Source organism: Apodemus sylvaticus, chromosome 12 (assembly GCF_947179515.1).
Source record: "Apodemus sylvaticus chromosome 12, mApoSyl1.1, whole genome shotgun sequence".
Lineage (NCBI taxonomy): Eukaryota > Metazoa > Chordata > Mammalia > Rodentia > Muridae > Apodemus > Apodemus sylvaticus.
This window is the reverse complement of record NC_067483.1, coordinates 96,536,477-96,561,253: the sequence shown is the minus strand read 5'-3', so window position 1 is coordinate 96,561,253 and position 24,777 is coordinate 96,536,477. Positions and strand designations below refer to the sequence as shown.

The 24,777-nt window shown below is 45.6% G+C and overlaps 2 protein-coding genes across 5 annotated transcripts in view; one reads left to right on the top strand and one right to left on the bottom strand.

Annotated features, from left to right (window-relative positions):
* Kctd3 (potassium channel tetramerization domain containing 3) overlaps positions 1–15,987 on the top strand; it is a 36,627-nt gene extending 20,640 nt beyond the window's left edge. For 2 of the 4 annotated variants that reach the window (XM_052200397.1, XM_052200400.1), the window contains 8 exons: positions 3,632–3,719; positions 3,806–3,922; positions 5,538–5,708; positions 7,443–7,598; positions 10,042–10,138; positions 12,833–13,017; positions 13,107–13,245; positions 14,388–15,987. In XM_052200397.1, coding sequence (XP_052056357.1) covers positions 3,632–3,719; positions 3,806–3,922; positions 5,538–5,708; positions 7,443–7,598; positions 10,042–10,138; positions 12,833–13,017; positions 13,107–13,245; positions 14,388–14,946 — 1,512 coding nt within the window. In that variant the 3' untranslated portion in view covers positions 14,947–15,987. The remainder of the gene's footprint in view (positions 1–3,631; positions 3,720–3,805; positions 3,923–5,537; positions 5,709–7,442; positions 7,599–10,041; positions 10,139–12,832; positions 13,018–13,106; positions 13,246–14,387) is intronic. The other 2 variants (XM_052200398.1, XM_052200401.1) reach the window with 2 other exon arrangements.
* A 6,962-nt stretch (positions 15,988–22,949) lies between these two features.
* The window catches only part of Ush2a (usherin), a 723,091-nt gene continuing 721,263 nt past the window's right edge, over positions 22,950–24,777 (bottom strand). The window contains exon 71 of the mRNA XM_052200359.1: positions 22,950–23,073. Within this exon, the coding sequence (XP_052056319.1) occupies positions 22,984–23,073 (90 nt within the window). The 3' untranslated portion in view covers positions 22,950–22,983. The remainder of the gene's footprint in view (positions 23,074–24,777) is intronic.

Here is a 24,777-nt window from a genome sequence, read left to right as displayed (position 1 = left end):
CAGTACTGAGAACTGGGACAGGAACAGAGTGGACAGGAATGCAGGGAAAGAAAGTATGGTGTTGGCCTGACAGAGGGGAGTCTCACGTGGGTGAGTGCAGTCCGGTGGCTGAGATAATACAATGCTGGCAAGGTTATTGAAACAAGGTAACACCGGAGCGCTGGGGAGGCAGGGAAAGATGCAGGGATGTCGGGGCTGGAAGGAACTTGAACAGGTTGACAGTGTAGAAGAAAGTGGCGGCAGTGAGGGTCCAGGCCTTAGTGCTGGAGCAGTTCTCACACGGTGGCCTCTTTACTCCCTGTGTGGACTCAAAAGTGCAGCCAGCTTTCCATAGTCCTGGGTTTGCATCCATAGATTCGGCCAACCGGATGAAGCATGTTCCAAAACGGAACTGACATCTTTATCGTTGTTCCTGAGTAACAGACCCCAGCTAATCTCATGACATTCACATTAGATAATGCTGGGTAGTCTAGAAATGGTGACGCACACAGAGGTGACCTCAGACACTATATCTTGCTATATTTGTGCGTCCAACAATTTGGTATGGTGAGGTCTTGGAATGAGCCCAGCAAATACACTGATGACTGGGAACCCTAGGGGCATCTGTGTGGCCATACAGGCATCAGGACTAGAAAACAGGATGCAAGTGAGCTGAGCCAGATGACAGGATGAGGCGAAGGGTTGATTTAAAAGTGACAAGCCATGGGGGGATGTGACACGATTGACCCGTGAGGTTTCTGGAGGAGGAACAGTGCTGGGACCTTAGAACTGAGGAGCAGACGACCTGGTAACTCTGGGTGAACCTCAGGTCAGGGAGAGCAGTGGGGAAAGTGTGAATTCAGTAAAGATGCAGAAGTTGGGTCTGCATAAAATGTATTGTGATAAACAGGGCAAAGGCCTTCAGTGGTGGTCAGTGGAGAGGCTCCGACCCAGCCCCGAGGGAGCATCGTCAGGATGTTCTGCTCTGTGCCAGTTGTGTTACAGCAGAGCCATGCTGTCCACACACGGATGTGCTGGACTGTGACCCTAGAAGGAGCAGTGCCTTTATTGTCCTGTTGGCCTTTCACTGTTGCTAGAGCTAAGCATAAAGGCTTGCATAGCTTTGAGATCCAGAGACTCATTCTAGGGACCTTGTTGTAGATCTTAGTCTTGGGCGTTTTGTCTGTATATTACCTGACTCTTCATGCCTGGATATACATGGCTAAAGACCATATCTGACATATGAATTTGTTGCACATTTTAGAAAGACCTGGGAAAGTTGTGCATCCAGGCAGCAAACTGGCCTCGTAACCCAGCTGTATTTCTCCCTAGGGCATTGCAGAGATGGGTCTACTGTGAAGCCTCAGCCCTGTCTGTAGATCTCAACAGACAGCTCTGACTGGAGGCTGGCTCCCAGGCTGCTGCAGCACTGACTGACTCGCTTCTGACTTGGCCTTCAGCAGCATTCTAGCCACAAATAGCCGAGGAAGTACACAGGGCAGCCCCCAAGTTCTTTGCTTTAGTGGTACAGTCAGGATGTGTTTGATATTAGAGTCAGATGAGTTATTAAGCATTGCATCTGTATTAACCTTCAAAACACTGAAAAATTTAGGTTTTTCTATTAGCTTCTCAGCTCTGCCTTAGTAACATGTTGATGAAATGTTTTAAAAACCAATCTAGTGGAGCTAAAAATAGGGCTTTATTTCTCATTCCTTTTCAATCATTCCCTTCTCATACAGCAGAGCACTCATACCCCCCCCCCCCCCCACACACACACCCTAATGTCCCGGTGGAGAGCATGCTTCAGTGTTGTTGGATGGGTAGCTCAGCCTAAGTGACATGGCAGAAATAGCACCTGTAAGCGTCATTTCCCAAAATCTGAAGATAGATTTAAACAACAAGTTTTATTCTCCTATCAGAATACATAGGATACTGTGGACGTTAGTCCTGAAAGCCACAGTGCGACACACATACTTTGCCTCTCAAAGGATCAGAGAATGTTTCATGCATCTCTGGGAGGCTTGGAGACCTCTCAGTTAAGTGGTTTAATGACAACCTGTCCTGTGACTCCAACAGTGGGGGGTGAATTTGAGGAGGAGATACTGCCCCTGCCCAAGGATTCAGAGTAAACACTGTGGCATTAGAGTAGGCTGGACTGAGCAGGGAAGGGTTACTTGCTTTAACTTACCATAGAACCCACCTTCCTGCAGAGCCAAGGACAGCATTCTCCTGAGATGAGCCTCAGAAGCTTCAGTCGTACAGGAAAACATGGCTCCAGGCCTTAGAATCCATTCCACTTCCTGCTGTGGAGACCCTCGTGTAGGAGTGGAAGTTGTCTTGTAGTACTGGAACTAGTGAGATCAGCCAGCTGAGGCCAGAGCATGGGGAGTGGCAGGCAAGAAGCCTTCACTCTCAGACAGTTTACTTCCAGTTCAGAAACAAGGGCTGTGACATGCTACATGAGATGCTGCCTGTTTTCTGAGAGCCCTGACCCAGGGTCCTGCAGAAATATCTTAGTGCAGCTCGGGACCGTGCAGCTGTGGTGTGGACACAGCAGAGCTTCCTGCGTGTGCGCAGCTTAGAGAGATCTTTAGTCTCAGGTGCCTGTGTGGAGCTGGAGTGGGCCAGGCTCTGCCTTGCTTTTCTTCTCTTGTATTACGTCCCAGAAGCCCCATGCTCTCTAGTTCCTCCCCAACCTCTGCTGAGATGACAACCCCTTCTGTCCCCTAGGATCAGACTACGTACCCTGCTTCTGGGCCTGACACACCTTGAAGTTCAGCAAATGCTGTGTTAGGTTGTAGCACATAAAACAAACACACACGAACCAGATTCCATGTGGATCTCATCGTTGCTGGGAAACAGGCCTGAGCAGCTCCGCCCCTCGGAGCAGTGCTAATTGCTGAGGTGTCTGTCTGTCTTGGCCTTTGTATGAGGAACTTCACAACGTTAATCATTAGGGATTTTTAGAGCCTCTCTGGCATGATGATAGAATTGTTCACCCCTGTTTCCTGCTGCCGCCACTTTGTGCTGTTTCTTGGATTTATTTATTTATTTATTTATTTATTTATTTATTTATTTATTTATTTATTTATTTATTGTGGTGACTTAAGTCCTTTGGATTTACGTGGTTACCTGTTTGCAAACCAGATTGATTGCTTTGAAGAGATGCTGTTTAATTCCAGTACCTGGAAAACAAAACACAGGGGAGCTTTATGTCTGCTGTTTCTAGAAGAATCTTTACTAAGAATAGTAAGACAGGACACTGTCTACTTGAAGAAGTTGTAGCAGGTTGTCAGGCAGCTGCACTGTGTCTGAAATCACTTGTGCTGGTCACAAGCTCTAATTATTCACTCTGTGGCTTTGGCACTTTAGGACGAAAGGGGTGGTGGCGGGGTTCTACGTGGCCTTCCAGGTCCTTGCTGAGGCTGTGGCGTAGTTGCCACAAGCAGCAACAAGAGGTGACATATCTGGCTTCAGAGAGCACGGGCTGCGGTGGGATACAACTAGAACATGTGTCTTCAAAGCTCATGGGGCGCAAAGATGCTCGTTGTCTAGGCTTCCTAGAACTGGGTATTGGGATACCCCAAGGAATCAACACCCAGAGGAAGTCGGAGCAGAAAGTAGACGTGATGCTCTCTTCCTACTGCGTCAGGTGCAGGACGTTGTCCCGATAACCAGCTACGACACTGCAGGCTCCTTCCTCCTCCTGGGATGCAACAATGGATCAATATATTACATAGGTGAGCATCGATGATAGAGACCCTTTATACGCAGGCGCGGAGACCTGACCCTCTGTCGTTCTGACTAGACATGTTCTTGTCTGCAGACATGCAGAAGTTCCCGCTGCGGATGAAGGATAACGACCTCCTTGTCACTGAGCTCTATCACGACCCTTCCAATGATGCCATCACTGCACTGAGTGTTTACCTCACCCCCAAAACAAGTCAGTACACCCCAGCCTCAGGGACCCTCAAGACTGCATGTATTTATGAGTTTACTGATCTCAAAGATGCCCTGTAATGAGAGAATGCTGAGAGACACTAATGTGTTCACACGTGCCTGGGGACAGACTGTGTGCTTAGATGTGCTGCTTGATCATGGCATCACGTGACTGGATTCATTAGACAAGAGACCATCAGCACCAAAGAATTGTAGTGCATGCTGAAATGACTGAAGACTCACCACTCATGCTAGGCCTGCCGGCCTGCCTGCCTGCCTCCCTGCCTCCCTGCCTCCCTGCCTCCCTGCCTCCCTCCTTCTTTTCCTCCCCCCCTCCCTCCCCTATTTCTTTCTATTATTTATTCTGTGCATTGTCCTTAGCTGCTTTCAGTGATAGAGTTAGATAGAGATAGGTTGTGACACTGTGGAAAGCAGAATTTAGACTACTTAATTACTACTTGTTTCTTTAGAGAAAGCTCACTGGACTCTACTGTAGAATGAGTGTAATGAAGTATGGATTTCCTCCCAATCTAATTTACAATTAGAGGTAAAACTGAGAAAATTTTAGAAATCAAACCACCCAAAGGGAAAAGCCCTTCCTCATGCTGGCAAGACTTAGGAAGCAGGAAAATGGGGTCTCTGATTGACAGAGTCCCTCTGTTCCTCCCTTGGACTGGTGGCTTTCTCAGGTGATCAGGAAGTACCTGCAACGCTTGCTAGAGTGCGTGTCTGCTTGTCTTTGATCTGTGCTGGGGTGTAGCACCAGTCTAGGGAAAGCTGCCAAGGCTGGGACGATGACTTAGCTTCAGCAAGTGCTGATCCTCCGAGGACCGGTCTGACTCTAGAACCACATGGCAGACCTCAGCTGCCTATGACTCCAGATCTGGGAGTTCCACTCTCTTCTGCTCCGGGTGTACCAGGTCTGTAGCTGGTGCACAGACATGCATGCAAGTGATACAGTCATACACATAAAATAAAAATAGGCCTTTGAAAATAGGAAGGAAAAGAAGAGAAATGTGGAGCCACAGCTGAGCCAGGGCAGATTGGAAGAGGCAGAAGGATCATCAGTGTGGTGTGAGCACTGTAAGAAGTGTGCTTGTCCCACTGTGTGGCGTTTGATACTCTTAGTGTGGGTGATACTTGGTAAGTGAGGGATGGCTCCGTACCATGGCAGCCATAGCAGAAGTAAAGGCCAAGGCCACTCCCAGCATGCTTCAGTGGAATGCTGCTATGGGGTGATGCTCTGCTGGTGGTGGGTCTGGCACAACAGGATTATTCTCTGAATTGATAATTGAGTTGGTACTGTGTCTCAGCACTATGAAAGGTGATTCAGTTTTTATCAATAAAGAGCAGATTTAGGTAGGCATGAGAATTCATAGAATTAGTGTATAATTACCACAGCCAACCCTGAGACCGTTCAGGAGGGCCGGGAGCAGTTTCACTGTAGAGTGAAGGGTCAAGAAAGATGTGTAGAGGAAGTAGACTTTGTGCTGTGAGCAGCCTTGAGCCCTGCTTGCTCCCAGGCTCTGGCTTCTGCTGGGCTTCTGTCATAACTGAGGCTCACAATCAGGCGTCTTTAGTCATTGCATAACGCACTTCCTCTGACCTGTGGCTCCTAGGTGTCAGCGGAAACTGGATTGAGATCGCCTACGGTACGAGCTCTGGGGCCGTGCGAGTAATTGTGCAGCATCCGGAGACGGTCGGCTCCGGGCCTCAGCTCTTCCAGACATTCACGGTTCACCGGAGCCCCGTGACCAAGATCATGCTGTCAGAGAAGCACCTGGTGTCAGGTATAGGATGACTCCGTCTCCTGGGACGCCTATGTTGAGAGAGGAGGCATCCTGAAAGACTGAAGGAGTGTGGCTTTGACTTGGCTTGGATGTGCTGTACATAAACATAGGTCTGAATTTAAAGGCCCAGTTTAAAGCACAAGTCTGCAGTGTTCTGTGTTCTCAACCCTTCTGCCCTCTGGTGGCTTTTGGCGTAAATGCAGCCACGTGCTTTTTCTGTGGTATGCATCTGAGGATCTGAAATGGGGCTTTGCAGGAGGAGTATGAACAAGGTTCTTTCATCAACACTTGACTCATCCATGATCTCTTTAGTTCTTTGTCTTCTCAGTCGTCCTAAGCTTAGGAAAACCAGAGGGCCATTTCCTACAAGACTGTCTAAATGCCTTACCTGCATCTCCTATATGTCACTAGTGGCCTGAGAACTAAGGATTTCATTATATACTGCTAAAAAGTACACAGGAATTATTGCTTGGTATTCTCCAAGTTTCTTTCTAAAGTGTGCTTTAAAATACAGTGCTGACATTGTATGACATAAGAACTGTGATGTTTATATTAAAAGTTCTACATTCCTAGCATTCACAGACATTTTTAAAATTATCACAAATGGCACGTTAAATCTCCCTCCTTGTTAAAGCAAGCAAAAAAGTATATTTCTTGCCTCAATGACTTAATATTTTAGGAATAAGCATGCCCATTTAGATGTGACAAAAATGTGGAGAGTTTCAGAAGTAATGCACTCTATGGTCATTTAATAACATTCCTACTCAGAAATTAGCAACATAAAACCAGGGCAAAGTCCTATAAGACACAATGTTGAAAAGTTTTTTAAGCTTGAGAAAGGGGTGTTTTATATTACTCAGATCCTAAATAGCCTAAACCAGGAATAATTGTAAACTAGTAACCAGCACTGTCCACACATCTTAAAGGATAAATAATTATTACTCATTTGTAGTCACATTAGAGTCTTTATTAGGTTTTTAAAAATCTTTTAATTAAGCATTTTAAATATTATTTATGTATTTATTTCTTTATTTATTTATTTTGGTTTTTCAAGACACTTTCTCTGTGTAACCTTGGCTGTCCTGGAACTCACACAGTAGACCAGGCTGGCCTTGAACTCAAATCCCAAGTGCTGGGATTAAAGGCGTGGGGGTGCTTATGAGATAGGGTCTTTTTAGGTAGTCCTGGCTATCCTGGAACTCACCATGTGGACCAGTCTGGCCTAGAACTTGTAGAGATCTGATTGATTCTGGGATTACAGATATGTGCCATGACGTCTGGCTAAGTGTGTTGGATGTGAATGTCTTTTGTCATATGTTAGGCTCCCCTCAGAGAACAGGAGGGGTCATCAAATTCCCTGAAGATGGAATTACAGGCAGTTGTGAGTTCTGAGGTGGGTGCTGGCACCACACTCAAATCCTGTGAAGAGAAACAAGCATTCCTGACCACGGAGGATGGGGTCACAAAGATGTCCCCTTTGTGTAGTAGTCAGTTCCCGCCTTTTGCCGTGTGAGTCCAGAGGTAGAACTCAGGTCTTGAGGCTTGGCAGCAGGTGTCTTCACTCGATCACCTCCCCAGACCCACTTCTCTCTCATTGGCTTACTATAAGCAAATCTAGTACAGTTTTAAGATAAATCCGAGATCTGCTGTTTCAGATGTCCTATGATCTGCTTAATGTAAGAGAAGAAATGTGTTTAGAATGGGGAGGTGACGTGCTGTGTTCTCTCTTTCCAGTGTGTGCTGACAACAACCATGTCCGCACATGGACAGTGACACGGTTCAGAGGGATGATCTCCACGCAGCCAGGCTCCACTCCCTTAGCGTCCTTCAAGATCCTGTCCTTGGAGGAGACAGAGAGCCATGGAAGCTACTCCTCTGGAAATGACATCGGTGGGCATCGGCAAAGATGGAGATCCAGGACCAGGGCTGACACGGGAATTTTATGTTTTAATCTTCAAAGTCATTTGAACAAGTTGTGTGTGTGTGTGTGTGTGTGTGCGTGCGCATGCATGCATACACTCTTGCCTGAGCACACATGTTGGAGGTCAGAGAATAACTTACTGGAGTCAATGTTCAAACGATGATCAAACTCAGATCACCAGGCTTGGTGACAAGTGTCTTGAGTTGCTGAGGCATCTTAGCACTCCAGTGTACTCTGCTACAGTTGGTCTTCAGAAGATGTTACAGTTTTGCATGTAGGCTTTCACAGCAGTCATATACAAAATGGCTTCATATCTGCTCTCCCCCGCTTTGTTGCTAGGGATCGGATCCATACTCCCAAGCCTTCTTCTGAGTCACCAGGTTCTAAGCATAGCCTCACAGGGTCCTTATAGTGCTGACCATGCAGGTCCTTAAGGACCTTTTTCCCTCAGCTAATAAGTCTTCAGTGCATGGAATACAGTTTTGAAGTGTCTGGGAGGGAGGAGGTGGAAGCACTCCTCTTGCACTGTACTTGGGATCTGCTGCCTCTGCTGTAGAAAGTTGTCATCCCAATCTGGGGTTTCTACCCTGCCTTTGATCATTTAAGGATGCACACAACCTTTGTGTTTTTAATAAGCATTAATCAGCCAGAGCCAGGCATATACCTACCCGCTGTGCTATTAGACTCTATTTCCTGTCATAACCCCGAGTTATTACTATGTTCCCTCTGAGCTGCTCTTAACTCCAAGTGGCCAGCCCTCAGGGCCGTGTTTTCATGGCTCACCTACTGAAGGCTCTGTCTCCTTGTTCCTTCTTCACCTTTTCTCCCTCTTGTTCTCCAAACCAACCCCCTGCCCCAGACCCAGGACCCTTAAACCCGCCTATGTTTCTTCTACCTAGCTATTGTCTGTCAGTATCTCTATTCACTTGTCAGAAATAACTTGGGGACAAGGTCACATAGCTCCCTTGGGTCTCTGTTCAGACTCTCCCATCTCTGAGCCACCAGTTATTGGGGGCCTGCACTTAAAAAAGACAAAACCGCAACAATTCCCCTTTTTAGTCCAATAAAAGGCTCCTTTTCTCTAAGATATAAATTGAATACAATTATAAAATTATGAAATTTGTAAGACAGTATAATAATTTATAACATCCAATTCATTATATCGATGATTTATACCTAAATCATCCTCTGTTTTAATTTGTATTACTATCCAAAAACCATCTTTTTAGATCTAGAAAACATTTTCTTAAATCTTAAACAACTTAATTTTCTCTGTGAGACTATAATTATCTAGTGTTCAACCCCATCAGACATCTGAGAGAAAAGAAATATTGAGTATGCAGGAAGCACAGGCATACAGCTTCCAAAACTCATAGAAATGACAGAGACATCTTACCTCCTGAACAGTCCCTAATATTCCTTATAATGTTGGAGCATCTATCTTCAGCCTTCTGGCCCAGAACAGCCGACACATCTTAAGTGAAGTGGGAATTATGAAGGACTAGCTCACCCTGTCTTGGCAAAGCGTAGCAGATGATTATCCTGCATCCATTTGTCCTTTTGGACAGCATTGTCAGCAGATAAAGTTGAAGCATTTCCTGCCCAGAGGCTAGCTTAAAGGTGTTGATGCTCATCTTCTTCCTTGTTGTAGAAAGGAGTGCTGTTAGGAGCAGACCTGTTTCAGAGTCTACTTAGGCTCTGTCCCCCATCCACATATTTATAATTTATAAAATAACCAAAACCATCCATCCCAACTTAAGAAACGGTCTTATAATTGCTTCCTGCTGAATTGGGGTGAAGAGCCCCTGTTTGGAGCCCAAAACAAAATTGGAAAAATGGTTAAGTCAAAGCTGATTGGCATTATTTGTTATCCAGTCTTTATGTGTTAAGAAAGTTCAGGACTTGACTGCAACCCTGACTGGAACCATGTGAAAGGCTGGATGATCTCAGGTAGATCATCCGGGATTAGCAGTTTTTCCTGAAGCTGTTTTTGAAGTAAGTTTCTGATGAGGCAGGGTCAGGCAGGGAACTGGAACAGCAGGTCATCTCAGCATCCCGAGGGTGAGTCTTGTCAGACCTGCTCTCCTAGTGTTCTATTTTGTAATATATAAACCTTACAACCGGTTCTAGGCACAGGGACACACACAGACACTCATACAAACACAAAGACACTCATACACAGGAACATAGACCCACATACACAAAGAAATATTTAAAAAGGAAATATTGTATATTTCTATTGTGAAATTGAACGCAGATTGACATACTTTTGCCTTACACTTGTATATGATGTCTCTGTAGGGCTTGTGCCACATCAGGCATGAGAGTTGTTGGGGAGAGGAGTGTTAGTATTGATGTGCTTTAATAAGATGAAAGCACTCCTCATTCTTGCCCTTCTCTTCTCTGGCACAGGGCCCTTTGGAGAGCGAGATGATCAACAAGTATTTATCCAGAAAGTTGTTCCCATCACCAACAAGCTGTTTGTCCGACTATCATCGACTGGAAAAAGGTGACATTTCACAGAAGACATTGATGCTCAGCAGTTGCCTTTGTCTCCCAGGAAGCAGGTGCAGTTTGTTAGAGGTGGAAGGTGCTAGCTAAACACGTGAAGACAGACTTCCCCACGCTGGTCACCTATAGATAGATAGGGGACTCAGCAGACACGTGAAGACAGACTTCCCCACACTGGTCACCTATAGATAGATAGGGGACTCAGCAGACACGTGAAGACAGACTTCCCCATGGTGGTCACCTATAGATAGATAGGGGACTCAGAAGACATGTGAAGACAGACTTCCCCACACTGGTCACCTATAGATAGATAGGGGACTCAGCAGACATGTGAAGACAGACTTCCCCACACTGGTCACCTATAGATAGATAGGGGACTCAGCAGACATGTGAAGACAGACTTCTCCACGCTGGTCACCTATAGAAAGGGGACTCAGCAGACACGTGAAGACAGATTTCCCCAAGCTGGTCACCTATAGAAAGGGGACTCAGCAGACACGTGAAGACAGACTTCCCCATGCTGGTCACCTATAGAAAGGGGACTCAGCAGACGTGTGAAGACAGACTTCCCCATGCTGGTCACCTATAGAAAAGGGACTCACCAGTGCACAGCCACTGAGAGTCACAGTGACTCTGGACGGAATACACTGAGAGACAAGGCCGAGGAGCCTTGGGATTTGACATTCCTGTCACGCACAAGTGTATTAAGTGTGTCTCTCAGATGGGACGTTACAGATGCCTGACTCTAGGTACAGCCAGAGGAAGGCAGCTGGTCATCCTTGGCTGATGTGGCCATGGCTCCAGATTAGCAGCTGTCTTGGTTCAAGTTTGTCCTCATTCTCCCCAGGGCCCACACTGGTCCTGAGTGCTGTTGAGCCCTTCTTGTCTGCTTTGGTCCTCAGGGGTTTTTGTTTTTGTTTCTCTTAGTTTTAATGGCGACCACAGTGGATTTCATGGCCATCAGACGCTCTAAATTCTGATAGTGTCCTTTTTAGCTATATAAACTCACCTTAAGTGACCTCATCGGTTGTCTGATAGAAAAGGGTCCCACTGTTTGGAACATACGTCATCTGGTAAAGTGACGACAACAGAGGCCCTTTCAATCCTGACCACAGTGGACGTTTGCAAACATAAGCTTCTCTGCCATTTTGTTTAACTTTGAAAATGATTGTCTCTAGTTTTGCTGGGTTTGTTTGCTTTTGTTTCTGCATGCCAGGCAGCACATGAGCAAGTGAGATCCCTAGTGGCCATCATTCACAGACAGGTTTTCTTTTAAATGGTGCTAATGCTTTTGATGTTTTTAGAGTTGCTCTTTTAACTTTATTTGGCCTGTGTCTGGTTATATGGTGTTTTAATGAAAAAACTCTGAGTGATGATAGGTTTTATTTCTATCAGAGATAGCATATAGTCAATAGTAATTCATGAATGAGTTCTAGAAAATGGCTAATATAGACATAGCATATAGTCATTAGTAACTAATAAATGAATTCTAGAAAATGGCTAAGTGGGGGAGGGGGAACAGGAAAGGGGAAAGCATTTGGAATGTAAACAAAGAATATAGAAAATAAATTTTATAAAAGAAAATGGCTAATATGTCTACAGATTTTGTTTGTATATTTTGTTAAGAAAATGAATGTAGAGATTACGCTATGATTAGTGTAGCAGCTGCTAGGCACTTACTAAGCTGAGCTCTATCTCTGGCTAACACGCTATGTCTCATAACTACCTCATCAATGTCCCCCTTTGTGTTACTTCAGAAAGTTTTCTGCATGAGATGGATTTCATGATCTAGAGGGAAACTACAGTAACAAAAAGAACAAGCAGAAGTTGCTTTGTAGAATTCAGTTAATTTATTTTATTTTAAAAATAAACCAGAAATATAATCTTTTTAAGAAATTAAGTCATTTTACAAATATAAATAAACATTAATTCTTAATATGAATAATAATGAAAAAGATTATCGTTCTGACAAACCAAAGCAATTATTGATTTAGACTGGGTGCCGTTGAGATGGATGCTGCTTTTGCAGAAAGAAAAGGTTCAATTTCCACCAGCTCACAACCACCTGTAACTCTGTTTGCAAGGAATCCAGTGCTACTTTGTGGCTTCTGAGGCATCAGGAGTACATCCAGGCATTTACACACATATCAAATACATCTTTTCTTAAAGCTGTACTCACTGAAATAAAGGAGAAATGACTTAGACCTCACACGTGGTAGGAAGTTTTCTCCACATAAGATGACACTAGGGTGTGTGGTCTGTGTGGCTAACAGGACTGCTCCATTGGCCTGGTCCAACCTCTTACCCTGCTGGACTGCTTTACTTCTGACTCAGGGATCTGGGGCCATTGTGGGTTTACATTGTAAAGAATTGTGCATAAACTGTAGGGTGTTTTGTTTTTAAACACCAGAGTATTTTATTTCCATCTTCCCTCCCTCTTTCTTTCTCTTTCTGTTTTCTCACATCTTTGTTTTGAAGACTTGTTTATTCCCAAGATGACTTTTGTGACTAACTCATATCTATATTTCAGTTGAGAACACACTCACATGTGAGAAGTTTTTCTTATTCAGAGAACCAAGACTTGATTTGACCATTTTAAAACTATTTTAGATACAGGTTCTTTGTGTGACTTTGAAAATGTTCAGTTGTATATGTAATTGCTTCCTTTGATCTGCACCACCTCTCCTTTCAGAATCTGTGAGATCCAGGCTGTAGACTGCACCACAATCTCCTCATTCACGGTGCGAGAGTGCGAGGGCTCCAGCAGGATGGGCTCCCGGCCACGGCGATACCTGTTCACTGGCCACACCAATGGCAGCATCCAGATGTGGGACCTGACCACAGCCATGGATATGGTCAACAAGACTGAGGACAAGGGTAGGTGATGCACAGCCGAGAGAGGGAAAGGAGGGAGGGTCGGCACAGCTGACCTTTGACCTGCGATTTGAATGAGTGTTCTCTCTAAGATGCAGGCGGCCCCACTGAGGAGGAGCTGCTCAAGCTTCTGGACCAGTGCGACCTGAGCACGTCCCGCTGTGCCACTCCCAACATCAGCCCCGCCACCTCTGTGCTGCAGCACAGCCGCCTTCGCGAGTCCAGTTCCAGGTGGGCCTGAGGGCACTGATTCCACTGGGGACAGAATACAGTTTGAATCATATGTGTTGATATTGAATTGCTCAAATATAAATTTTTATCTGTATCCATAGCACATCTTTTCAGAGGAAAACATTTTAAACTTTTATTGAGTGTGTTCTTTGACAGTTTCATACATATGTAATGTGCAAGGAAAAAAATGTCTTTTGTGTGTCTGGCACATGCTGTGGTTGACACCTAGACGTCATGCATGTCAAACATGCTTTTTACCACTGAGTCTGACCCTTGCTCTCCACCCCCCACTCTTTGCCTTTTAACTTACTTTGGAAGTTTATTAGTTGTTTTTCTTTAGTGATAAAACACAATAACCATGATAACTTACAGTTTATTTGAGCTTAAGTTTAAGAGTCCTTCACAGTGGGGAAGTAGCAGCGGGCCGCAGACATGGCAGCTAGAACAGGAGACGGAGGGCTCACATCCGGAACCACAAGATCTAAGCAGAGAGGGAACTGGAAATGGAAGGCCTTAAATTCCCAAAGCCTTGCGCAGGGACATTGTTCCCCAGCAAACCACACCTTCTACACTCTCACAAACATCTTCACCTAAGGGACTAAGGGTCCAAATGCCTGAGGCTATGGGACACTGTCATTCCAGCACTGCAGGGAAGGACTGACAGCTGCACTGTCGTCAGGTGGTGGTGGCTCACCGTGTAGCGGAAGATCACATATCGACTGGATACTTTGTGGAGTTTTTGTTCTCATTGTTCAGGTGCAGTGCTAACCAAAAGTGGTTAAATTATCTTATTTAATTTCACATACAAAGAAATATTCTGCCTTTTCCAACCATATTGACAAAAATGTCAAATTTTGAGAATCCAAGGACCAAATATTGAAGTACATTGATTCCTTATTGCTTTTAAACACTTATTTTCCTTTTCCCCTACTATTAAATTTTTGCTTGATTATGAATGTATGTATGTTATCACTTTAGTTGGTAATTGTATGTGGTATGATCTACTTGACAAATACATTTTTATATAGAAAGTGTAGATAGTAACATTCCTTATATGTTTTAGTTGGCAGTTTAACTGCTGAGATATGCTTCTGAGACCTTGGAGTGAAATCATAACTGTCATCTTTAAATCTGCCTTTCAGCCTTCAGCTCCAGCACCACGAAGCCATCCCTGAAGCGGCGACTTATGGTGCCACGCGGCCTTACCGAGAGAGCCCCTTGTTAGCCAGAGCAAGGAGGACTGAGAGCTTCCACAGCTACAGGGACTTCCAGACTCTTAATCTCAACAGAAATGGAGAGAGACCTGTCCCTGAAAATGGTCACATGGGCCCAGCCCAGGCTGAGGTGAAGGGGGCAATAGGGGAGTGCGCTGTGTCTGAGAGGAAGTCCCCTGGCACAGAGGTAAGATGTGTAAGAGCATCAGATGGGGGGTCGGAGATGCATAGAACAGCAGACGGTTTGTCAGAGCCCAAGAAAAGGTCAGCAGAGGATGAAAATGAGCATAGAGTGGAGTTCCGGAAGAAAGGGTTTGAAGCAGGAGGATTCCTTGGAAGAAAGAAAGTTCCCTATCTGGCATCCTCACCAAGTACCTCCGATGGAGGGACTGATTCCCCTGGTACAGCATCCCCATCTCCAACCAAGACCACGCCATCACCTCGGCACAGAAAGAGTGATTCCTCTGGCCAAGAGTACAGCTTGTGAACTCACCCAAGTGCATGAGAGTCTTTCTACATCTACATGAAAAAATTTCCTGGGTTTTTAGTACATTGACTTTTACATCAAAAACTCTACAGGGCACAGTTTGTCCTCTTTAGTGTTGCCTGGGCTGAGTCTCCTGACAGGAGCAGATCATACTCTCCTGCGGGTGCAGGGATGGGGTCCTCACAGCTCGGAAGTAGCTCTAGTCCTGCCGGCATGTGTAACAGCAGTTTGTAAGCGGAAGTCCCTGCCCTGTTGCCCTCCCTGCTGCTGTTTTGTGTACCCTTAGAGCATGTGAGGCAGCGGGCTGTGCTCCTAATGCAGTTGCCCAAGGCCTGTCTTACAGTGGTACCTTAAAGTTAGTCTCATATTCTTGGAACTTGGGCTTCCAAGCCTTATGATTGTGGAGTGTTGACTAGATACATAATGAGGTGCTATGTTGTGACAAAGTCTCGTATAACTCAGAACACTAACATTGGTCCCCAGACTCCACTGTGCACTGCGTCTTTAGGGTTGCTCATTCCATTGTGGGTCATCTTCTGATTCTTGTTTTTGGGAGTCAGTATAGCATGCATCACCAGTGTTTGGTGCCCAAGTCCTTCCAGTGGGAACAACGTCTGTGTTTGAATAGGTAAAATACTGACGGCAGAGGGGCTTTGGGTGCTCACAAGGGAACCCTCTGTCGCTGCTCCAGACCCTTAGGAGCCACTCTGCTTTTGCAGGGCCTTACAGGGTTGCATTCTGGATTTGCAGTTAAATGCTTCAATATGTAAAAATGTTATTCTGGCTTTATTTTGAATTCTGGGAGCAAAAGAAAAATTTTTGTACATTTTTTTTCATTTATCAGAATGGTTTACATATTTCTGCAAATGGAGAAAATGTAAGTTTAAACCCATGAGCATTTACTAAGTGAACGATGTATATTTCCCATTCTCAGAAGTATAATGAAGTTGGAATAAATTCTTTAAAGTTTACTACATGCCAGTGGTTTCACACAAATTCCCTTGTATTTATTTGTCAATTAAATCAAGTGAAAAACGGTAAGGCAGTGTGTCTTCAGTTATTTAAGAAACCTTATCCTGTGTAAGTTCCACCCACATGTGTTTGTAAAAAAGAAGCATCATACTTACCATGTCAGAAGACCATGAGAGGAAAAGTTGATTGGGACTAAAATTTTATAAAAAGGTGGTGTGAACCTTAATCTCAGCCTGGTAGATGGAGGCCAGCCTGGGCTATATCATGAGCAGATGTCTCAAAGACACATGGAATAATAACTTCCTAAAGCACAGACTGCAGCATTGTACTGGTCTAGCCTCGTGCCTTGCATCTACAGCAGAGCTGGAGCCTACTTGTCTCTCTTTGCTTTGCCTACATTGACAATGTTGTGACTCCAATAATGAGACAGATCTGTGTACTCTGCGACTGTCGCAGAAGGGAGCTGACACTGGTACACTGAGTAGGGGAAGCACCCGTCTGTTTTCAGTGCAGTCAGAGCAGAGGGTAAATTTAGCCAGGGCTCAGCCAGCTTTTGGACTGATGTCTCCTGGTTGCAAAACCTGTAATTTCCTTCTTGGCTTTCTCATCATGACTGCCTAGCATTGAATCTAGTTGTCCCAGCCCCATTCCCACCTACCGCATATATAGAGAAGAGTATCGCAGTGGATCTTAGTGTGCATTGGGCCAGACCACACTCATCACTTTCTGGTTCCTTAAGTAGCTGCTGTCACTTATGTTTGACTCAAGCATATTACACGTAGTTCACATTTAGATATGCACACCATCTTTACACGAGTGCTGACTGCATCATTTCCTCCGCCTCTGCCTTTCTCAGCAGTTGCAGTGTTTCTCCAGATGCAGCGTGAGTGCTAGAGTAGCATAGCACCCACCAGCCTTGTGAATGGCTAGGAGGAGGTAGAGGACACGGCACTCGCGAGGCAAGGGGCTTCCTGAGATAGGGCGGCTTGTTCTGGAAGACACTGTCAGGATAAACGACAGGAAGGTGTAGGATGGTTGTCTATACAGCACAGATGGGAGAGGAAGGGCCACACAGCAGCAGACTCCTCAGACGTAGGGTCTCTCAACCTCAAGGGATAAAGCTGTTCCTTTTGCTTTCTTGGCAGCTGGCTCTTCTGTCATATGTTGGCTCTTTGTCAGATGTTGACTTCTTTGTCCAGTCCTGGGGAAGAACTCAGTGACCCCCTAGACAAGAACCAGCATCCTGTTGTATTTCCCGGGGCTCATCCCCCATCATAGAGAATGATGTCTATGCAAATATACCTGTCTGAAAACCAGGAGGACTCAAGGTCCCCTTCCCCGCCCCTCTGCCTGCCTGCCTGCCTGCTGTGTGGTTCTCCGCACCACTACTTCAAGGTCAGAACCCCTGTTAGCTCTCGCCTCCACCCAGTAAGGGCAGGAATGGGTTGGTAGAGTGCACTTTTATCCTGGGACTGGGTGGGAGCTGCTGCCATGCCTTAGCCAAGAAGCATGGCTGCTGGCCCTGAGGAGACGATCACTGACCATAATCCTGATGCAGAGTAGCGGAAGAAGGTGGCGTGCTCACTGGGTATGCGTGCTCACTGGGTATGCGTGGAGAAGGTCACTCTCGGATCATCCTCAGATGGAAGCTGAGTGCAGACACCTGGGTGTGGCCTAACTGGGCACCAAAAACCTTGTTCAGCTGCTTGCTCCTTGAGCCATTCCAGTACTTAGGCTTGTTTTCTGACAGCTGAGAAAGCGGTGTCACGCCTGCTTTGAGTTTGAGGTAGAGATGGCCTGAAGTTTAAATTGAGGTTACTGGGGGGTGGGCAGGGGCAAGGCCTGTCTGTGTAGGAAAGCTTCTTAGACTCCAGAAAACCAAACAACCCTATTAAAAAATGGGGTACAGAGTTAAACAAAGAATTCTCACCTGAAGAACTTCGGATGGCAGAGAAGCATCTTAAAAAATGCTCAACTTCATTAGTCATTAGGGAAATGCAAATCAAAACAACCCTGAGATTTCACCTTACACCAGTCAGAATGGCTAAGATTAAAAATTCAGGAGACAGCAGGTGTTGGAGAGGATGTGGAGAAAGAGGAACATTCCTTCACTGCTGGTGGGGTTGCAAATTGGTACAACCACTCTGGAAATCAGTCTGGTAGTTCCTCCGAAAACTGGGCACCTCACTTCCAGAAGATCCTGCTATACCACTCCTGGGCATATACCCAGAGGATTCCCCACCATGTAATAAGGATACATGCTCTACTATGTTCATAGCAGCCCTATTTATAATTGCCAGATGCTGGAAAGAACCCAGGTATCTCTCAACAGAAGAGTGGATGCAAAAAATGTGGTATATCTACACAATGGAGTACTATTCAGCCATTAGAAACAATGAATTCATGAAATTCTTAGACAAATGGATGGAGCTAGAGAACATCATACTAAGTGAGGTAACCCAGACTCAAAAGGTGAATCATGGTATGCACTCACTAATAAGTGGATATTAACCTAGAAAACTGGAATACCCAAAACATAATCCACATATCAAATGAGATACAAGAAGAACGGAGGAGTGGCCTCTTGTTCTGGAAAGACTCAGTGAAGCAGTATTCAGCAAAACCAGAACAGGGAAGTGGGAAGGGGTGGGTGGGAGTACAGGGGGAGAGAAGGGGGCTTATGGGACTTTTGGGGAGTGGGGGACTAGAAAAGGGGAAATCATTTGAAATGTAAATAAAAATATATCGAATAAAAAAAAAAAAAGGAAAGCTTCCATACACACTGGCACCCCGCATAGGCTTTAGCTGTTTGTCCAGGGCACTGGCTACTTACTGCAAGCTCGCCCTTGCTCTTCCTTGGAGCTTTAAGCTCTGTACCTGTGGGAGAGGGCTGGGGTGCCAGGAGCAGGGTCTGCCATCGCTGCACCATCTAGCCAGTAACAGCTCCAACCTTACAAATGCTCCCTTTTGTCCTTAAGACAGAGTGGGCTCTTGAGGTTCCCCCAAATGCGAAGAACACCGGCCGTGGGGCCGCAAGTGGGATGTACCAGTAGCAGGATTGCACACACTTGTTGAAGGCTTCCAGCCCTGCAGCAGGCAGTCTGTGGAAGAAACGGAGAGGGCCCTATCTCAGCAGCATAGCTTTGTGAACTTATTGGTTCTGCACACTGCTCTGTTCCTGTGTCTTAGGTCAGGGTGGACACAGGAAGGAGGCGGCTTTGGAGCCCTCCCAGTCATGTGCCCCTGGGAGACATGGAGAGTAACTCTTACGGCAAGGCAAGTTCTGAGGGATGGAGTCCGCCTTAGGCATCAGATATTGTGGAAGCAAATGAAGCTGAGTACCTGGGCCAAAGTCCATGCAGTGACAGACAAGAGGACAAGATGGCTCTGAGAAAGAGTGCGAGAGGAACCGGGAGCTGCAGGGAGCAGAGCCACAGGTAGGTGCTGAGATCCCACTCTTAGTCCCGTCTCTGCCCAGTGATACGCTGTGAAGACTGGGAGATTTGGGCAGAGAAAAGGCCACCCTGACCTAAGACTCCTCTGTCTGTTCCTCTGCCTCATTGCAGACGGGACAAATAGGTTCCAAGTTTTCCCACCGTCGGCACTCAGCTGCTTTCTTTAACACTGGGCACAACTAGACTCAAAAATCCTCTGATTCTCTTTCCTGAGTATATTCCCAGTTTACCCTGGGATGTTTTCCTTGCCTGAGGTGAGGGGAGAATTCACACCCACCTTTTTTCAGGGAACCTACTCAGAAGAACCAAAGGAAAAAGCAGCTTGTCTGCCTCCATTTGCAAATACCCAGAATTGATTGTGGGTACAGGCTTACAAGCAGTTGGCTCCCAAAGGTAACCAGGTTAGACCAAAGGGTCTCAGGTTAGACCACTGGGAGAGATAGATACTTCTATCAGTTGACCCTCCCTGATTTTGGGTACTCCAGCACTTACTGGGATTGTATAAAATGTAAAGGCTCCAAAGAGAAACCTGTTTTCTGTCTGTCTATCCCTGTCCTCATTACATGACCCAGTAGCTGATGAGACTCCTGAACCAGACTTTACTTGTTATAAGGACAAGTATCTTGGGTCAAGCCAGTTGTCAGTGGGCTCAGCAGCAGGTCTGTTTATTGTAAACCAGTTTTCAGCTTTATAGAAGAGCAACAAATGCCTTGTGTCCTGTGCTGTTTGAGTTCCCCGAGGAGCTGGCAATGGCATTTTAGACGCAAGTGTGTTTGTCTCCGAGTGCTCTCCACAGCTCCATTTCTCCATTCAGGCTGGCCCTCTGGCCACTAGGGGCATCAGGACTTGCTTATGTTGGGATGAAAATAAAGCAGCCAGTGGAGAGCAGACTCTCAGAGGGAACTCAGTACCAGTTTCTATGTGCTCCTCGTACTCAGCCAAGAGCACCACTGTGGCGGGTCGCTCTGGGTGCTGGATGAAGACTGGTTTCTGTAAGACTTACGGGGGGTGGAGGGGGAACCCACTAAGCCCCATAGTGCAGCGGCGTGTACGCAGGTGGTACTAAGTTACTACAGATGTAGTTTGGATTCAACTTTGTTTTATTAAGGTGCTATTACGCAACGCCATCTTTGAAACCAAAGGACTGCCATGATGACATCAGCCGCACTGACTTGGGAAGACTGCAGGTAGTTTGTCCAGACTGTCAGCCTCTTACTGTTAGTAAGTCGCATAAGAAAGCAGGAGACAGCAGGTGTTGGAGAGGGTGTGGAGAAAGAGGAACACTCCTCCACTGCTGGTGGGGTTGCAAATTGGTACAACCACTCTGGAAAGCAGTCTGGCGGTTCCTCCGAAAACTGGGCACCTCACTTCCAGAAGATCCTGCTATACCACTCCTGGGCATATATCCAGAGGATTCCCCACCATGTAATAAGGATACATGCTCTACTATGTTCATAGCAGCCCTATTTATAATTGCCAGATGCTGGAAAGAACCCAGGTATCCCTCAACAGAAGAGTGGATGCAAAAAATGTGGTATATCTACACAATGGAGGACTATTCAGCCATTACAAACAATGAATTCATGAAATTCTTAGGCAAATGGATGGAGCTAGAGAACATCATACTAAGTGAGGTAACCCAGACTCAAAAGGTGAATCATGGTATGCACTCACTAATAAGTGGTTATTAACCTAGAAAACTGGAATACCCAAAACATAATCCACACATCAAATGAGATACAAGAAGAAAGGAGGAGTGGCCCCTGGTTCTGGAAAGACTCAGTGAAACAGTATTCGGCAAAACCAGAACCGGGAAGTGGGAAGGGGTGGGAGGGAGGACAGGGGAAGAGAAGGGGGTTTACGGGACTTTCGGGGAGTGGGGGGGCTAGAAAAGGGGAAATCATTTGAAATGTAAATAAATTATATCGAATAAAAAAAATTAAAAAAAAAAAAGAAAGGTGGATGTTTGTCCAGAATGTCTAAGAAAGCTAGAAAACATAGGCAAGTTACAGGGGCAAGTGATAAAGGTTAAAGTTCAATACATTTTATCAAACTGCTTAAATCAGAGTTATTGGTCTACTCTGTAGCAACTACAAGGACTGGATTGAAGAACAAAAAAATCTATGTCTAAACAAAGTTTAAGTGTTTGGTTTTCCCCCACCCCACCCCGCCCCAAGCTTCATCCAAAAATTACTCAGTAGTTAGAAGGCCAGTTACATCACTCTGGTACTTTTAGGTGTTCAGCAGCCATACTCGTGAGACTGATAATGCTCAGAGGGATTAACGGGGAGAATATTTTCCCCTTTTCCCTTCAAGGTTGACTGGGTCCCAGAATCACCTGTTCTCTTATTCAGGGAGGATATCCAGTCATCTCTAACCAGAGTTCAGTCTACAAAAAGGATAATTTCCTCCATACTTCCAAGTGAAGCCATGGTCAAGCAAGGGCTGTGTCTTAGCTGAAAGGTCCACAACTTGCCTTAACAATTAAAAAGAAGTGATTAGTGCTGGCCATCTGCCTGGCTCTAAACACAGAGCAGGGAATGACCGCCAAGGAATAAAATTACTTCACCCTGCATGAGAGACAGGCCCACAGTTGCTATAGCCTAAAGATTATGCTATAACCTAGTAGACTGGTCAGTTCTCTTTCCAATTCAAAAAGTATAAATCTTTTGGCAAGACAGGGGTGGGGGCATGTTATGATCTGTACAGACACTGTGGATGCCCCGCTACTGCAGAAGTGTTTAATCCAGGTCTATGCTTTGATGTTAAAGAGTGGAAAGTATCTCGGAGCTGCTGTCACAGATTTGGGTGACAGTTCAGCACTACCAAAGTCCAGCCTTAGATCATGGGAGTAAATAGTGGGTCTCCAGCCAAATAAGCGAATTAGTCCTCCTAAAGCGTCTTCTACCTGCCTCTTGGCATCGTCCACAAGATATTGTCACATAGACTTGGGATAATTTCCTAGAACCTTAAGACTGAAGGAAAGTAGTTTTTTCTTAAGTTGTTTTCCAGGAACAACAGATTTATATTTTATGAAAAGTACAATCGATAATTTCACAAGTTTTCATTTTGAAATAAGACCTCAGTTCAAGCAAAGGAGTCCCAGTAGTAACAGCCAACTGACTTCAGAGAATGAGTAGTCCTTAGGAACAGCTATGAGAGCTATGCACAGCTGAACCACGCCTGCGCTGTCGGAGGCCACAGCTCTAGATCCTTAGCCTGTGCACATGCAGACCTGGGATGGCTGGTGCCGCTGTTGCTTGTAAGATTTCTTCCTCTCTGGTAGAAATAGCAGGTTGGGAAGGGCAAGACTAGTCTCTTAGCAGACTTGTTTGGATTTAAACAGGTAACAAGTATATGTCATCTTGAAATGGGCTAGAATGTTCTTTAACAAACAGTCACAGGCAGAGCCTGCCAAATTGCAGGCTTGGCTTTCCACAAAAACAGCAAGGCGACGCAAGCGTGTGAGCGCATGCAGTTTCCTTATCTGAGACGTGTAGAAAGATGATATTCTTTAGGTCTCTATTAGGAAGAATTAAACATGTCGTTTCAGTGTCTTAAGACTGGACTGAACATGTGTCCCAGGGTTCCGCGTTCTCACTTGAGTTGTTTATAGGTGGGTGTCGGTAAAGGCGGTGTGCTCCTTGGTCACAGAGCTGAATCCCTTGATGGCGTTCATTAGTTCCTCTTCATCCACATACTGAAAAGCAAGCCAGTCATTGCGTTAACATCCCGAACTGTCACTAGCCTTCGCTCCTCGTTCATAGTCTACCACTGGTACAGAACATGATCAACACTCGGATGAGCTGTAAGGCAGACCTTCCTTTAAATTCCCTTCGTTGAAGGGATCATGTACTAATCCAGCTTAGCTAATTTATTAGTCTCTGTGAGCCTCAGTTTATCTGTAGAGTGGAAAAAACTTGAATTATGTATGTTGTGTATGTAGTTTTTCATTTAAAAGATTTAAAGAATAGAAGGCATTACAGCTATCACCCTGTTGCTTCCTTCGCTGTCCTGTATTTATCAACAGGGTTGGTGCTATAATGTCATAATGAGCCAATAACTGGCGGTGGCACCTTCACAGGACTCCACTGACCCCTCCTGTACACTGCCCTCCACTGGAGCTGCATACCAGGCAAACGCAAGGCCACTACAGGTGAAGCCAATGATCTCAATTCACAAAAAGATGGCTACTGTGTTCTTGGGTAGGCCCCGGGCACCTCGGACCCTCGGCTTGTTCCACACTGACGCTAACAGCCCTTCCCAAACTTTATGAAGAGTACAGGAAATGTGTTCCATCAAACACATTTCTGATTTGGATAAAAAAGGTATTTTAGCAATTGTTTCATCTTCACCCTGCCATTTAATAATCGGAAGTCACCCACTTTGCAGTGAAGGGAAAGTGAAATGAAATTATATAATTGAATGACCTGTAATAACATCAAGCATGATTTTCAAAAAGGGCTTTTGGTGTGTTGGGGGCAAGGTCTCATGTCTCCCAAGTGGCTTCAAACTTGCATGTAGTTAAGAATGACCCTTAACTTTTGAGTCTTCTGTCTCCACCTCCTGGTGCTGGTGTCATAGGTGTGCACTACAGTGTCCCACTTTAGTGTGGTTGTAGGGACTGGACAGAGCTTCGTGCATGCTAGGTGGGCACTCCACCTACTGACCTGGCAGCCCCATCCCCGAAGGTAATTTTCAACTTCGTTATATATATTTAATCTTCAGAACAAGCACAGAGGCTCAGGTGATGGCATAAAAGGGGATCTGGAACCAAGATTAATCCCTTTACCCTCACCATATGCCATCAGTCAAAAAGGACATCATGCCTGCTTTGCAGTGAAGGGAGAGTGTGTAGGCACTCCCGTGCACATGCAGCTAGCTGGAAGCACTGGAGAGCTAAGCTCTGCCCTCAGTGTCTTCTCTTAACAGCCGAACAGAAAGCAGCATAGTTGGTAAAATCCCTACCAGGTCCATCTCCTCAGACCCTGGAGAGCTGGCAGCTGATGAGCGGTGACAGCTGATCCCTCCAAGCCAGAGCCACGAGACTGAGTGTATGAAAGATGACGCTCGTGGATGGTGACAGAGGGCTGGTGACATGTTTCAGGTGGTTGAGTCTGTCTAGCACACAGATCCCTGGGTTCAGTCCCCAGTGCTGCATTCTTACTTGTTTTTAAAGCAGGGACATGGTAGTACATGCCTGCAATTCTAGCATTCAGGAGGTTGAGATAGGAGAAACTTGTGATTGAGACTTGTGACATTGTCTCAATGGATGAACGGTTAGCAATAATGTGTACATCATGGTTTTCTGGAGGTTTAAAGCAAACCAAGTGTGTTTTATGCCTCCTTTGGGTCTGTTTCTGTTTTTTTCCTGTATTTGCTGAGTGCTTAGTCGGTCAACAGC